Here is a 17,022-nt window from a genome sequence, read left to right on the forward strand (position 1 = left end):
TTATAAACCAATAAACGTTAAGGGGGCGGGGCGACACGTGTCGCTCCGCCCAAAAGTGTCGCCCCGCCCCATCGTCCAGACTGCACTCTGGGGTACTACGAGGCAGCCGCTCCTTCAGCCCATCATTCAGGTTGCCTCGGAAGAAGACCACGAGAGAGTAATTTGGAAAGTCAGAGACGTTTGCCAGAGCCAGGAAGTCGTGAATGTGGTCTTCAATAGGTCGGTCCCCTTGCTTCAGGCTGAGCAGATCGTAATTTGCCTGAAAAACTGCTGGATCCATTGTGGTCGATCGTTCTGTTACGTTTGAGCAATGAGGCAGACGAGGAGGTACGGATCCAAACGCAGTTCAAACTTTATTAAATGAACAGCACAGGAAAAACACAAAGGAACAGCCCACGATGGGGAAAGGAAACATAAAAGTATAAACTAAACACGAGATGACCAAAGAGGGCATTCGAGGGAGAATCACACACCAGGTTGACATCAAACAACGATCGACAAAGACAGCACAAAGACACGGGGTATAAATAGACAAACGTGGGAAAGGTGGCCAATGAAAGAACAGAACTCAAACAAGGTAACAAGGTGATAAACAGAAACCAAAGGCAAATTAACCAGGGCAGGTGTAAACAATGAACAGTGAATACGAACGCTAACAGAGGGTTGTGGAATCAAATAAAGGACTAAAGTGACAAGATGGAAAACGAGAGGGCAACAGTGAAACGAGACAGGGTGGACTATGGAATTAAATAAGGGACTAAAGTGAAAACTTAAGAAGTGAAAAGTGACAAGATAGAAAACAAGGGGGCAACAGAGAGACAAGACAGGGTAATCATTACAGTCTGACAGTGTTGACAAAAACAAAGTAATATCTGGAAAAACGCCTATTTTATGAAATAAATACAAAATGAGGAGGTACATTGCTGAACAGCCAAGACCTTGGTCTATAATGATATACCTTCAGATTTTGTAATTTATCTAACTTTTTATTTTCAAAATTAAACCCTGTTTTATCCAAATTCCCAAGAATCAGTGATATATTATTAATGAACTGTTTTTCTTCGGATGTATCGATGACACCCAGAAGTCTCACACGTTCAAGTTCAAAAAGGGCTGTGCCCATTCATATGTCAAACATAAGGTGGATAACACAATGGCCTGCATGACAGTAATATTTTTATGTTTAAGGTTATTGCTAAACATTTACTAGGGGTTTAGATGTTACCTGGTGGTTGCTTTGTGATTTCAAGTGGTTGCCAATAACAAGGATGGTGAATGTGATTTCAGAACTTGTTCATGGATCAACTTCCTTGAAGGTCCTGGAACAATATTCGAATGAACCAAACAGATTTTAGGGATACATTTAAAATTAATATCAAGTGTACGCTTATGGTCTGTGTTAGGGGCTTATACACCATTCTTATTAACCTATAATTTCCCTCTGATTTAGGGGTAAAGGGGTTAGGGTTAGGATAGAGTTAAGACTATGTTTTTATGACAGGAATGTTGTTCCATGATCAACAAAAGATGTTGTAGGTACACATCTTACTTTGCAAAATCACCTCAACCTTCACAGAGGATATACCATAACTATATATATATATATATTTTTTTTTTTTTTTTTGATAAACACTATCACAGCTGTCACAATGTCACTGTATTAAATAATTGAACTATTTATGAAAATAAATGTATTGTTAAAAAAAAAAGTGCTTTTACAGGTGACACTAGTTGCAGCTCCAAAAACTAAATAAATTCATAAATTCAAGTTGAGTTATACAAGCAGCTCAAAACAAAAGAAGTGGATTTGATGAAGTTGAGCAGTATTGCTGAACCCTGCTCAACAGTTGGGATTGAGGTGGAATCTGAGTTTAACAGTATGTGGTCTTCTTATTTTGCGACAGGAGCAAACCCTAATTTATGTTTAAATGCTGACGCAATATATTTTTGACTCCAGTTTTTTATTTGGTGATCTTGCAGTAAGTACTAGAAAACGAGAGAAAAGGAGACAAGACGTGTGTTGTGAAACCAGCTTAATTACGTTTGCTTGTACTGCGTGATCTATTCGGTAACGGAACATCAACGAACAACGCAACGCGGGCTGGCTCAGTCACAAGTCATTTCACTGTCTCTCCCCTCCCGTGTGCGCAGAAATTTGATTTGATAAATTTAGCAAACTGGCTAACTAGCTACGTTTTGCATATAAAAATACATGCTTCGGGCCCAAACTGACACGTGCGGATACTGCGCATTCCAAATCTACATTTAACACTGGAAATTGACACTTGTTAAGAAAACGGGAATTTAAACGGGAAGTTCTCTACAATACACTTTTCTGTGTTAAAATGTATAATACATCTTTCAAATGTTTTTAGCTCACCATTTAGTTTGTAATGTGAAATGGCTAATGTGTTTACATGCCGCTTCTGGCCTTTCGCTAAAATCTGTAAAAGGTTATGTAGATCATCAAGTACTACATAGACATGAGGCTAGTGGCCAATATCCATGTTGTGTGACTGACTGCAAACATGTTTTTGTTAAGTACAGTGCTCTTAAAACGCATTTTCATCGACACCACCAAAACCCATCTGTGACAACTGTACATTATACAAGTAGTCAAACATCATATACATGTGAGAACTGAAGTTGTCAGAAGCAGTGCACAGATTTCAAAGATTTGCTTGCACATCTCAGGTCACATCTTTCCAAAAGTGAGTTGGTAAACTGTCCATTTGCTAGCTGTGGCAAAATATCGGTCATCATTTACTTCCCATATATCCAGGATCCATAAACATGCGATTGCAGGGCAATTATCCACTACACACAAGCTCAGCACACAACAAAACAATTCAAAGAAATACTTAAAGAGAGTACACATATTTCTGATTCTGATGTAGAAGCAGCTTTGAATGGTGTGACAGATTTGCATTCTTCATGAAGCCTCCCTCTCTCTACAGAATATACCCGGAAGCAGTTTTTTGGCAGGAATGTGTGAAGACTCATAATGTCCCTCCTACAGGGGTATTAACTGATGTGTGTGATGGATCAGTGTTTCATACCAATGCTTTGTGTATGCAGCCAGGTATAAGTTTAAAGCTTATTTTGTACCAGGATGCTTTTGAGGTAGTCAACCCTCTCGGCTCGGCAAAGAAAAAGCACAAGATAGTGGGGGTGTACTTTACACTTGCCAACTTTGAGCCGTTCTGTCGGTGAATGATGCGCATCGCGAGCGCAGAATGATGGGCTTGAAGCAACATGGAGTCACAGCGCGTTGAGTCCGCATTGAAAAGTTCAAAGGAAAGACATATCGATGCATAGTTTATTATACAGTATCTATCTATGCAATAGTTTATTGAGCCTTTTCTTTTAACAGTTTTAAATTTCAGTTACTGTGCGTGTGAAGAACAGTTATAGTGCTCCAGTGTTGTGATCTAACAGACACACGGTAGAAACGAACATGATTAAGGTACAGCAATAGCCTACAGTCCAGCAAGATAGTAATTTTATGCGAAACCATAGAGCTTTATCTACAGATCAAGTATAATAATAGTAACATTGAATCATCTTGGAGAGTTTCATCATTGACTGTCGTAACCGAACGCGACGCGCTGTTTGACGCTGAATGGAGAATGACTGACAGCAGCAGTGGAGGGTAAAGTTTACGTGAACTTGAATTTAATGACTTAAATATTCATTTCTATCTCACATTATACTATAGTATGGCTTCAGAACACTTCTAGTGCACGAAAACTTTATGGTGCTTTATAATGCTTTTGTGGGGCAGTAGAGAAAGTAGAGAAACAGTATTGCCCCAAAATTATCAGTAAAGTCAAAAGTGTTCACATAGAAACAGCCTAGAACTACAAACAAGGGCTAGAGGAGAGAAGTGACCCCTCTGGTGCCCTCTTTGAGACAACAATTATAACATTCATCCATACACATCATGTGGGTACATTGATATTGATAAGATTGGTGTGTTATTGTGAGTTGATGTTTTGTTGATATGTAACAGGTTTGACTGTTACAAACTGTAACAGTTAGGTTTTTTATTCCACTCATTTACCAACAGGTGCATATTTAAGATCAGTCCTGACAAGGGCTCCAAAGTTGAGCGCCTGGAAAAAAAGAAGAGGAATGCAGTGAACCCGAAAGTCCTGACCCTTATCACTCGCATTTCGGAGTTTGAGTGGAGTTCTTAATGAGTAAGTTGCTTATTGTCACTTTGCATGTATTAATGATCTAAAGTCCAAAGTACATACTTTGTTGAAAAGCAAACATAGTGTACAATGTACAGCACGAGTGACGCAAATTTCATCATCAACAGGTTACACAGACGAAATAACGAGTAGAATGAACATGCGTCTAGAATGACGAAAACAAACATACAAAAAAAAACAACGGAGTATGAAGTAATCGTTGGTTATTCGCTGCATCGTCACTGAAAAATGACATTGTTGTGGAGAATGCTGCTTACGGAAACGGAAAGCCACTTACATACTATGCATGTAAACATGAACACTTCGTGTCTTAAAGGGGTAGTTCACCCAAAAACTAAACTTGTCATTACTCTCCCTCGTGTCGTTCATGTTTGTTCATCTTCAGAACACAAATGAAGATATTTTTAACTCTTTCCCTGCCAGCGTTTCAAAAAATAAGTTGCCAGGATTTTTGATGATATTTTGGTTTACGGATATATGAACATTTTATATATCAAAATAAAGATCTGAGCCTCTGCTTTAAAAAAAAAAAAACACAGAAAAAACCTGTTTTATTTTATCTTAATTTGTTCTTATTTGATCACCACTTGAACATAGGTAGGTTTTGTCAAAAATACAACATTCTGTACAAAAAGCTTAGAAAAATGCATTTTGAACTACATTCTCCAAACTCCTTCCCGTTTGTGCTTATCACGTCTATGTTCGCAGATGCTTGTTTCTCTGATCTGGAAGTCTCGTACTCAGAACATGCGCAAGGGCTTTCCCTACCGAATGCCTCCTGAAACACGGAAAAGTCTGTGTTTGGCGTGGAAAGAGTTAATGATCCTCCTTTGACATCCTAAGTAACTGAAACTTTCAAGACCCAGAAATGTATAAATACATCATTAAAGTTGATCATGTGACTCCAGTGGTTCAATCTTCATTTTATGAAGCCACGGGAAAAAACTTAATTCAATAATTTCTTTACTTCAGCGTGTATCTTCATTTGTGTTCTGAAGATGAACAAAGGTCTTACGGATTTGGAACGACATGAGGGAGAGTAATTAATGGCAGAAGTTGGGTGAACTATGCTTTTAAGCAGCTTTCTCTCATCAAACATTTTACTGGTGTCAGTGTAAATGAGGTATGATATTTGATCACTGCAGAAGTTATTACTCCACCACCTGCGTGATGTCATTAATGACAGTTTTATGTTGTTGAACCTACATGGGTTGAACGATAGATGTGCCACAGTTGCTATTGTTATTGGAAATAGTTGTGACAGACATTACTTATTTCAGTAAGTTTGAACCTAGTCTTATAAGGCAGATGTTTTAGCTTGTACATATTGCTAATCTTTCTAATAAACCGTCTGTACTTCTCATCTCCTGTACTAGATGCCGTTTTTTTTCTCACAAGTTGTTATGTTCTTTACAGACCCAAGGAGGATTATGTGCATGGGTTGAACTGTTGGCCTGTGGCCGGCAGCGGCAGATTTTCCAGAGAAAATCTCTGGAATCTCAAGTGCACAGACTTATAAAAAGTCCACTGGCACTATTCTACATCCTCTTCTTGTCGTTTAAAACACATCTATTCTTTTCTTATCTCTTCCTCACTAACAGGTTGTAATGTAAAAATTCCAAGGTCTTAATCGTTATAGAATTCTACACTACATGTTAGCACAGTAAACGAGATGATCTGTTCAAAAATGTCCTTCACTTTTGATGCTGACGTAATACAATGTTTTATGTAATAATGAATAAAATGTGTTATAAATATGGAGTTGTCTAATTTCTGATTTCTGTTGATATTGTAGGCATTAAAATCATTTTAGGAACCATAGACCACAAAAAGTTAAGCTCTGAATTATGATCCAGGAAACATGGGCATAATAAAACCCTAAATAAACCACATTTTAATTTGTAATGACAATTTATAAAAATATAGCTGCAAGCAGCGCAAAAGCATTTGAATTTTGCTATAATGTACTTAATCACTGGCCGAATATAAACACAGACATCGCACCCTGGAGAAAGTAATTCCCAGGAGGGAGCATTCTGAAAAACACCTTAAATTTACTGATTTATGTAATTTTACATTAATTTCTGTCATGAACAGGAAAATAATCTATAGAACATTAACAGTTATTTTATGTAAAACTACATGTTTAATCTGTAAAAATATTATGAATTGCCTTTAAAAAACACAATTTTGATGTAATTGCTAATTACAATTAATTACTGTAATTTTTATGGTAAAACTTTAAATTACAGCAAATATCTGTAAAACAACAGCATTTTACTGTTTAATGAAAAAAGGGGGAAATTCTGTAAAAAAAATACAGCACATTACCTGTAAAATAACTTGTTTTTACAGTGTACTTGAATTGAGAGAGCTCAACCTAACCACAGCCAATCTGACAAACATTCCTTCTGAAGGCTGAATGGAAGTTGCTTTCTTTCTGGCAGGAAACACTGAAACAGGAGTGGGGGACAGACCACAGTGCCCATTCTCATTGCCTGCAGTGAACTTGAAAGGTCAGTCATTGGTTTTAACGTGATTGAGGAACTAGTCCAAACTGATGTAGCCCAGCAGGTTCCCTCAAGTCTCTTTGTCCAAACACTGATATCAGTAATTTGGGTGTCAGAAAGCAAAAGAAGTCTTACAGAAATGCAATAACCACAGGAACTACCATATTGCAAGACTTGGGAGAAAACACATCTTGCTTCCAAGACATAAGGTTGTGAAAGATAGTTGTGGCTTACTGAATAAGGGGGCGCTGGATGGAACACACGCAATGCTGGAGCCCAAAGCAGAGGTGCCATGACCTGTAGGAGCAGACATAAAAACATCATTCAACTCCCGCAGGAGGATGAAGAAAGCATTATGTTGACAGTGGAGAATACCATAGACAATGATAAGATTCTTTAAACCTGCAGAGTTCTAGGGTGGATGCATACAGAGGATGCTGTCCATCAACTCAAAGTGAAGCTATCCCCTCTGTCTGAAGCATTTCCTCAGCTGTCAAAATGAAGTGGTAATTTACCATCAGAGACACAGCTCAAGGTTAATGAAAATAGGGATTGGGATAAACCACTGGATATCAGTCACCTGTCCTCAGAACTAAAAAAGCAGGTGAGATAGTTGCTAAGAGAGGAATGTGAGGTGTTTGCCTAGGATGACTGGGACTCAGGTTATATCATTGACATGAAGATGGACATCCATTTGAAAGTTAATATTCCTGTCCGAAACAAATACATACAGGTCTTTCTGATCATGGGTGGATTCAGAAGTCTACATCATTCTATTCACCCCAGTTAGTGTGCGTAAGGAAGAAAGATGGAAGTTATCGCTTATGCACTGACAACGAATGAGAAAACATTCTTTGACCATCATCATTCTCACGGATCCAGGAGATTCTGGAAAACCTTGGGTGCAGCTCTTGTTTTTTATTCAGGTATTGCAGGTCGTACGTACATTGCTGACTTCACACAAATGTTAAAGCCTCTATGTGAACTGTTGACAAAACCCCAAATGGAAAGGAAGAACCAAAGAAGTCAAAGAATAGAGAAAGCCCATCCTCACAACCACTTCCATCAAAACAATCGAGTGGACAGAAAGATATCAAACCCACCCATTGTGTAATATTCAGACTTTGAGAGACATTTGTACTACAAGTAGATGCCTCAGAACAAGGATTAGGGGCGGTATTGTACCAACAGATGGAAGGTAAGCTCCGAGTAGTAGACTATTGGTCACAAACATTGGCTCCTAAGGAGAACTTAATTGGCACTCTGGAAAGCTTGAGTTCCTGGCACTTAAATGGGCCACAGAGCATTTAAGTGACTTCCTGTTCCCTGCTCCACACTTCAAAGACTACAGTGATTACAACCTGCTGACATATGCCATGAAATCTGCAAACCTCAATACCACAGGTCAGCATTGGGTAGAGGAATTGGCTGACTATCACTTTACTCTCAAAAAGAGACCTGGAACAATAAATAGAGATGCTGACTTCTTGTAACAAAGGACAATACCCATTTAAGTTGTTGCCAGAGAATGTTCCCAGGTGTGCAAGCCAGAAGTTCTAAAGTAAATTGTAGGAACTCTGAAAGCCCAACAAAAAGGGAAGCTTGACTATGTCTCTGTGTCTCTGTATCACCTGCAACATGTGTGCCTTACTGTATGCCTTACTTGAGGAGCTGAATGATACATCAGAGATGGGTCAGCAGTTAACAGAGCAAGACATCAGGAAGGCTAAAAAAAGTGACACAGTCATCACTCGAGTGCTTGAGCTGAAAAATGTGTACATTCGACTTAAACACAAAGACAAACTAAAGGAGCCCATAGCCATCAGACAGCTCTTGCAAGAAGGGCATCGCCTAGGTGACAGTAAAATTCTTTAGCGAAAGACAATGTCCTGAACCTAGCTTGTTGTCCTTTTAAAGCTTCAAAGAGATGATCTACTAATACTTACATAAATACATGGGACATTTGGGAGCTGATCACATGGTTGCAGCAGCCCGCAAACATTCCTTCTGGCTTAGAATGAGAGAGGATGGAGCATTATGTCACGAAAGTGTGTCAATGTTTAAGACAAAAGAAGCCCAACAGAGCAACAAGAACTCCAATACAGCCCCATTCAAAATAATTTCAATCGACTACCTGCACCTGGAGAAAAGAAAAGGGGGGAGTAGAATACATCCTAGAGATTATAGCCTATTTCACTTTCACTTCCAGAAATAAATCTGGGATGACAGCTGGAAAATATATAGGAAAATATTTGATGATTTCATAATGCGCTTTGGAATTCCATCAAAGACCATCATGATGAAGGAATGGAGTTTGAGAATAACCTCCTCCAAAAGTTGCAGAGCTACTGTGAGATAAGGGATTCTCGAACAACCCCTGCAGAACATTTTAATAGGACACTGTTAGGGATGTTGAGGACAATGGAGGAGTCAGAAAAGTCAAATTATAGTAAGTGGACCATCTCAACAAAGTTGTCCAATGTTTTACTTTATTTATTTATTGTGAGTTTTTGTGGTTTTCCAGTTGTACAATTATTTTGTCATCAACAAAATTGTATGCTGTGATTTTATTGCTTGATTCCAGCATGGGATGCTGATGTCCTGACCATCTTCTAAACCAGAAAGACTTCCTTCCAACTACCTTTACAAAAAATATCATGCTGGTTGATCAGCCTAACAAACTATGTTTTGCTGTTGAAAAAAGTAATGGTATACTGGTCCACCAGCTAGACCAGCACTAAACAACAGAAACCAGGATAGACCACCATGGAAATTCACGAGTGTAAGAATGGAACTGTAGAGGAGTCTTCTGAAAGAGTCTTCACAGGATTTATTTTCCATTTAATGGCAGTGAATAAAGTTTCTGGTCTGTCAAGCTTGAAAAGGAACTTGTGCACCATATTCCAAATCTTTATGAAATTTAAGTCATTGTTCACTCCCAAATCAAACCAAAACATTAATAAAGCGCTTACATCAAATGTGGTCACTACGTTGATAACATGAAAACGTCTTCTTGGGACCAAACGTCATGATGTCATGTCGCAATAACCAATGAGGTTTAATGGTTTCAAATTAGTCATCATGTTTGATTTAAGTGCTTTATTCATTATTTGATTTGATTTGAGAACCATAACGACTTTATTGCTCAAGAAAACGTTTGGGTCCTTTTTTAAGCTTTAAAGTGAGGCACTATCCACAGCAATCATGAAAATGGGCCCCACGTGTAAAATGTGTAAAACATTAAACAGACACTTCAACTAGTTTCTTTCTTTTTAAGAGAATGCACTAAAAATAAGCACATTGTAGGCCAACATGGGTAGTTGACAAATAATATAATAATATGTTTTTATGATAAAATGTATATGAATATTGGTCACCATTAATTTTTCACCATTTTGAATCACCTGTTAGCATTAAGCAGTACACTAAATAGTCCTGATGTGTCACAAATTAATTATTAAAGCATAAATAAACCAAGTAGAGTAGTTAGAAATATGAGGTCATAAAACTGCATGTATGATATTTTTACTAGAATTAGAGGAGTGATGATTAAAACATTGTTAGATGGAGATTTAACTGCATTTCTGTTGAGCTTGAGAACATTTGAAGGTGTGGAATCTGTGGATAATAATAAGATGATGGGTAATCGGGATCCCTGCAATGCACCGTGACATGAATGAATGATTCCCTCTTTGAACTGTTGCCCTCTGGCCGGCGCTACAGAGCACCAGTTGTGGACAGTAACGGAGTAAATGTAATTCGTTACTGTACTTAAGTAGCTTTTTTGCGTATCTGTACTTTACTGAAGTATTTAAATTTGGGGTGACTTTTACTTTAACTCCACTACATTTCAAAGTCAAATATCTTACTTTTTACTCTACTACATTTTCAAAATCAGTCGTTCCTTTTTATTTATGAGTGGATAAAAACGTAACTGGTCAAACGAGCCACCAATCACAGTACAGCTAGCGCTTTGTTTTGAACTTGCATTGGCGGCATCTACTAAGCGTGAACCAGGGAGCGCTTCCCAAAAGCATCGTTAGCCAACTATGGTCGCAAGTTCCGTCGTTATCATCATAGTTCAACGAGTCGGTGTTTCCGAAACCATCGTTCCAACGAACATTCGCAAACAGCATCGCAGAGTTGTGTGGTTGGAACGACAGCTCTCGACCTGTGGTTAGAAGTAGAGTTTCTTGTTATTATAACATGTGGGCTTAATACATTATTATCTTGAGCCAAATAAGCAAGATGACATTCAGTACAATCAGTATCTTTTATTTAGAAGACATACAAATGTCCTTTATGTCTTTTAGTTTGTCAATAGATTTAAAGCACCGTTTTTGAAGAGTGCGCATGTGTGAACGTGCTCTAGTGCGTAAGAACGAGCCTATGATTGAATCTGGAAATAAAGCAAATAACTGAGAAAAATATGAGATAGTCCTCAGATGACATGTCCGTAATTTATAGCAAAACATCTAGCATTAATTCGATCGCAAACAGATTCATTAAAAGTAGTTTTTACTCCACCACATGTGTGACATCATTAACCAACGTGGTTGAACAACCAATTTGCGACAATACGGTTTCAGGAAACAGTCGTGACTAGCAAGTTGATTTCTTCAACAGTGCATCGTACTCACGGTAGTGGAGCAGCAAGTTACGTCGTTGTACGGGAAACGCACCCCAGAGCCGTTAAATATGAGAGTTGCGAACATAGACGGTTGCGACAGTGATCTCGCCGCCGCGCGGTCACGTGATTCGTGTAGCTCTCAATAGTTCCAAACAAATTGTGTTGCCAATGATTTTAAGCGGGGCAGAGAGCACCAGCTATTATTGCAGCAATTATCGGTAAATATTGACGCATAATGTACATTGCTTATTATGTTGACAAAAATTGAGGGAAATTGGCTGCTCCCATAACATAGAAAATATATATATATATATGTATGTGTGTGTCGTGCAGTGTGTGTATATATATATATATATATATATATATATATATGTGTGTGCGTGTGTCTGTGTCTGTATATATATATATATATATATATATATATATATGGAGTGGTGGTGGCGTAGTGGGCTAAAGCGCTGAGCTGGTAATCAGAAGGTCGCTGGTTTGATCCCCACAGCCACCACCATTGTGTCCTTGAGCAAGGCACTTAACTCCAGGTTGCTCGGGGATTGTCCCTGTAATAAGGGCTCTGTGGATAAAAGCGTCTGCTAAATGCATAAATATAAATATATATATATATATATATATATATATATATATATATATATATTTAATGGTGTTGTGCAGGTTTATGTGAATGTATCATAACATTAGGATGTTAATAATTATGACCATAGACACTCGAGAAAAATATATACAGTAAATACCTTGTATTTGTATTATACCTTATGGGAACAGTCCCCTTCCCTCCAAAATTAAACACACAAAAATGTATTCAATTAAAATATATATATATATACACACATGTGACTAATTAATGTAATTTTATTAATAGATTGGTGTGCCAAGAGTGACATTAGTCTTCATGTAGACTGAGTTAAGCAAGAGTCTTGTGACAAATTCTAATAGGACATTATGGCCATAAAAAATCATAGTACTTGGATACTTGAGTACATTTGAAGGCAAATACTTTTGTACTTTTACTCAAGTGAATGTTTAAAGGCAGCACTTCTACTTTTACTTGAGTAATATTTTACCTTGAGTATCTTTACTTTAACTCAAGTACATGGTATGTGTACTTCGTCCACCACTGCAGAGCACAAGAACATTTTTTACCCTCAGTCCATTTTCCTCATGAACAATTAAACTACCTCAGGACTCCCCCATAGTGCAATAATGTAAATGCATATCTCATATACAGTGTAAATTCACATATTTAATTCAATAACTGTACATACCCCTACCTTGCACATACATTACCAATTGCACATGTACATACACCATTCTGTTATACGTCCTATTATGTGTCTATTTATACTCCTACCTTGTTTTATATTCTGTCTCATTGTAATGTTCTGTGTGCACTTGTTTCTCCTATCACCAAAATAATCTCTTGTGTACATGAGAAACTCATTCTGATACTGAATTATGCAGATTAATCTGTTACTGTTTGCTGCTTTATTTATGCTGTCGCTCTTTTATTTGTTGTCACAGCTCATATTTGAATCACTATCTTGTTTTTGGTTGTGACCGTCATTGTGGTTACCCGTTCTTTATTCAAATTCACTAGAAGTATTGTTTACTTGCGCCTGAAGAACTGTGACGGTTTCTGCAGAATCTTGTGGGTACAGATTCCATGTAGGCCTGAACATGACGTGACTATTTTGTCTATCAAATGAGAGTCCCTGACTAACTGTAATGTTCATAATTCTGAAAGTGTAATGAATTAAGAAATGATATTTTCTACCCTGAGACCCTCAGACAAACCTTTCAGGTGATTTCAGATTTTACTGTCTTAATGACAAATGTTTCTATTTTTTATTTTATTTTATTTATTATTATTATGATTATTTGTTTGTTTCTTTGGTTACTGAGTATCCTGATGAATATCTGTAGACCAAATGTTTTGAATTTAGTTTCCGGTTATAACACATGCACATTCACAAACTCTTTATCTTTCCTATTCAAATCAAGCAGCCTGAGAGTCACAACATATTCTTATTTTAACACAACAACACACACACACACACAAACACACACACACACACACACACACACACCTACAGCTGAACACTCTGAACACACACTAAAGGTCAATGTCATCATCAGAAGAAAAATCTATTGGCTGAGAACACAAAAAAAACCTAATGAGGAAGAAACACAATGAACACAATGTTTTGAGTGATACACGCACACTTGATGGGAGGAGCTGAAGAACAGATCCAGAATATCAGTATGAACTGATGAAGGAAGAAGACACAGACACACAGGAATTAAGAGAGAAACAGACACAACTAGAGGACGAGAAACTCTCATGATCTTTCATTAAACCAGTAAGACCTGTTCTTTACTCCTGACACTGTTTTATTCATAATTCAATTCTGTAATAATTTTACTATTGTCTTTGTCTCATTAAAGTTTGTTTATTTAATATATCTGTGACGTAATGAAGCTAGGAAGCAAGTTGCAAGTTGACAATTAGTTTATTGACAGTCAAATTGAGAAGATAGGGAAAAAGTCCGGGGTGATGGTCTAGTGGCGCAGAGTCTCCAATGGTCAGATGATCGTGGTGAGAAGAGTGAAGAGAAGTGTTGAACAGACACGGCGAATCCGGGTAACAGCAAACAGGACACGAAACAGGGACAACGAGAGAACTGGACTGGAACTCTGAAGAGCGAACAACACCGGACATCACAAACAACGATCTGACAAGGAGATGAGAGAGTGGTGAGAATTTAAAGGGAATGGGAATGAGTAACAGCTGGTGAGAGGAGTGATTGCGGCAGAGCGCTAATCATGGTACAAACAACACGCCCACACATTCACGCACCCACACAACACACACTAAGAACAAGGCACGAGACAAGGAAGAGACATAGGATTAAATACCGTGACAATATCTTGAATTAATCTCTGAACTTCATACTTTCATATCTGAGATTTTAATGGTCTGTATCTCCTCAGAAATGGAGCAAAAAACATTCATCACTTTTATTCTCTCAGGTGAGTGAGTGTGTGTACTTTCTTTCTTATGATTAGTTTGATACTTGTGAATTGTGAGTTTGTTTCAATATTTTTCCTCTTCTCAGCTGTCTTCAGTTCATCTGCATGTGTTGCACGTCAGTATCACTTTGTGAATCAGAATTTGAACTGGACTGATGCTCAGAGATACTGCAGAGAGAATTACACAGATCTGGCCACCATCAACAACAAGAATGACATAGAAGATCTGCTGAAGAGTGTGAATGATGGTCAGATTCAGTATGTCTGGATTGGACTGCAGAAGACAGTCAGTTATAAATGGAAGTGGTCTCTGGGTGACCCTGCGTTCTACACAGGAAATAATTCACAGTATCGTAACTGGACACCGGGACAACCGAATGGTGATGGTGACTGTAGTAACATGTATACTGGACAATGGAATGATTCCCCTTGTAATAACATCTTACCCTTCATATGTTACAATGGTGAGTGCAGCAGTCTGTGGTGTGAATTATGTGCTGTACACAATCTCTTCATCTTTTAAATAATTTGCTTTTAAAAACATTTGATTGAACAGTGAGAAACAGTGTGATTTATTTACTTCATTATTTGTTCAATGTTAAAATGCTTTCTCCTATCCCAGTTTAATATGCAGTCAAATATACATAAGACATTCACAGGTTGATTTCTGTCACTTTCAACATTGCTCTGTTTGAGCGGCTCGGCCAATCTGATGCAGCGTCATTGATTCAACCAGTGTTGTGAGTTTGGGGTGGGACGATCTGTTTATTTGACCAATGACAAAGAGAGGGTGTATTCAGAAAGCTTTTTGTAAAACATTTTTGCAACTGCATGTTGTGACATAGTGGTGCAGAAATCACATAATTTGTCTCTTAATTACTGTAAATCAAAAGCAAGATTTGTTTATTTATTCTCTTATAAAGACAGCAGTAAAGGATTCATCCCTGTACTTCAGACAATGACGTGGAGAGCTGCTCAGAATTACTGCAGAGAGTATCACACAGATCTGGTCAGTGTGAGGAACCAGACTGAGAATCAACAGATTGAGAAGATCAGGAATGATGCAAACATAACATCTGGAGTCTGGATCGGTCTGTTCAGAGACTCATGGGAGTGGTCAGATCAGAGTAACTCCTCATTCAGAAACTGGGGGAAAAACATACCTGATAATTATGGGGGGAATGAAAACTGTGCAGTGGTTTGGGTAAAGTCAGACCGTGGACAATGGGGTGACTGGAAGTGTGATGGAAAAACTCAGTTTGTCTGTCATGAAGGTGAGTAGATCTTCTCACAATCTTTTGACTTGCAATAAGTCTTCAAGTATAAAACATAAAAAATCCTTCATCTTTAACTAAAATCCATTAGTGTTTTTCTGTTTTTGATTTCTCTCATAGTTGATTTGTTGACTGTTTTTTGTCCAGATAAACTGGTTTTGGTTCAACAGAATCTGAGCTGGAATGAAGCTCTGAGATACTGCAGAGAGAATCATGTGGATCTGGTGTCAGTTAACTCTGAACAGATTCAGCGTCAGGTGATGGAATTGGCTAGAAAAGCCTCCACTGCTGAAGTGTGGTTGGGTTTACACCACTACTGCGCCATGAACATGTGGATCTGGTTGAGGGGGGAGGTCGTGTGTTATCAGAATTGGGCTGCAGGTCACGGGACAGGAGTGGAAGACTGCAGGTATGAACCGAGAGTTGGAGCAGTTCAGTCTGGAGGAGATCAGCGCTGGATCAGCCTTCCTCAAACTCACAAACTCAACTTCATCTGCACCAACTCTGAAGGTACTAGAGTCCATTTGTTGTGTTTAAACTTGTTTACTTTTTCACTCATTAATTGTTTTAATCTGTTGTCTCTCTTGATGTTTTGCATGAAGACTGAATCAAGCTGCTTTCCTTCATCTTTACCACCAGTGGAGCCGCATCTTCATGTTTGATGTTTTATCATGAATTGTTTTTATCAGTGTGTTAGTTCATTCATTTATCTTGTGCTTGTGTGTGTGTATAATTTTTTTCTTTATTGTGGTATTACAGATGTATATTAATCCTTCTCATGTTTCAAATTCCAACATCTAATTATCATTTGAATGTTATTTTGCCGCTGAAGCATTTCAATAATCATGTTCCACTTCCTGTTTCATTAATATTTCTGTATCGATGAAGACATTCTTTTCTCCCAATGTTCTGCTCAATTATCTTTCATATGTTTTGGGTATTTTGTGTCTTGATTAAGTTTGAAATGTGTGTTAATAAATAAACAAAATTACACAGAAAATGTCGGTGTTTTTCTTGGTCAAAAATGTTGGACACCTATATTACATTTAAAAGGTGTGAATTGTTTTTATATAAAATATTTTTCTACATTTCAATTTTTTTTTTTCTAAAATTGGGACATCTCATCTTACGCAGGACAGTTGGCAACTCTAGTTCCTGGTGACCATATGTGGCATACAGTCAGCACCGTCAAACCCATAAATCGAGTTGGCAAATCTATTACAATTATTTTCCCCCATTTTCTTTCATGTATTTGAACTAAATTTCAGGAAACCCAGCTGGTAGATTCTCTCAATGAAATCTCGGTGGCCAGTCAACCTATTTTTTCCAATTTCATCATACATTTA

At 37.8% G+C, this 17,022-nt stretch overlaps 2 protein-coding genes and 1 long non-coding RNA gene across 5 annotated transcripts in view; 2 read left to right on the top strand and 1 right to left on the bottom strand.

Annotated features, from left to right (window-relative positions):
• The window catches only part of LOC127648178 (histone H3), a 1,095,985-nt gene that overhangs the window by 334,994 nt on the left and 743,969 nt on the right, over positions 1 to 17,022 (bottom strand). The gene's annotated exons all lie outside the window — the stretch shown is intronic.
• On the top strand, positions 39 to 5,922 carry LOC127648743 (uncharacterized). Of its 2 annotated transcripts, none has more exons than XR_007971212.1 (3): positions 39 to 577; positions 4,070 to 4,202; positions 4,325 to 5,922. It is a non-coding gene; the product is annotated as an uncharacterized LOC127648743 (long non-coding RNA). The 2 variants fall into 2 exon arrangements; XR_007971211.1 differs by having other exon boundaries at positions 5,634 to 5,922.
• Positions 13,634 to 16,640, top strand: LOC127647986 (C-type mannose receptor 2-like). 2 transcript variants are annotated; one of them, XM_052132548.1, is made up of 6 exons: positions 13,634 to 13,732; positions 14,364 to 14,402; positions 14,489 to 14,866; positions 15,326 to 15,676; positions 15,824 to 16,186; positions 16,279 to 16,640. In XM_052132548.1, the coding sequence occupies exons 2-6, from the start codon at positions 14,366 to 14,368 to the stop codon at positions 16,281 to 16,283; spliced, it is 1,134 nt and encodes a 377-aa protein (XP_051988508.1). In that variant the 5' UTR covers positions 13,634 to 13,732; positions 14,364 to 14,365; the 3' UTR covers positions 16,284 to 16,640. The 2 variants fall into 2 exon arrangements, with proteins under 2 accessions (XP_051988508.1, XP_051988499.1); XM_052132539.1 differs by having other exon boundaries at positions 13,702 to 13,732; positions 13,818 to 14,402.

Source organism: Xyrauchen texanus, chromosome 1, assembly GCF_025860055.1.
Source record: "Xyrauchen texanus isolate HMW12.3.18 chromosome 1, RBS_HiC_50CHRs, whole genome shotgun sequence".
Lineage (NCBI taxonomy): Eukaryota > Metazoa > Chordata > Actinopteri > Cypriniformes > Catostomidae > Xyrauchen > Xyrauchen texanus.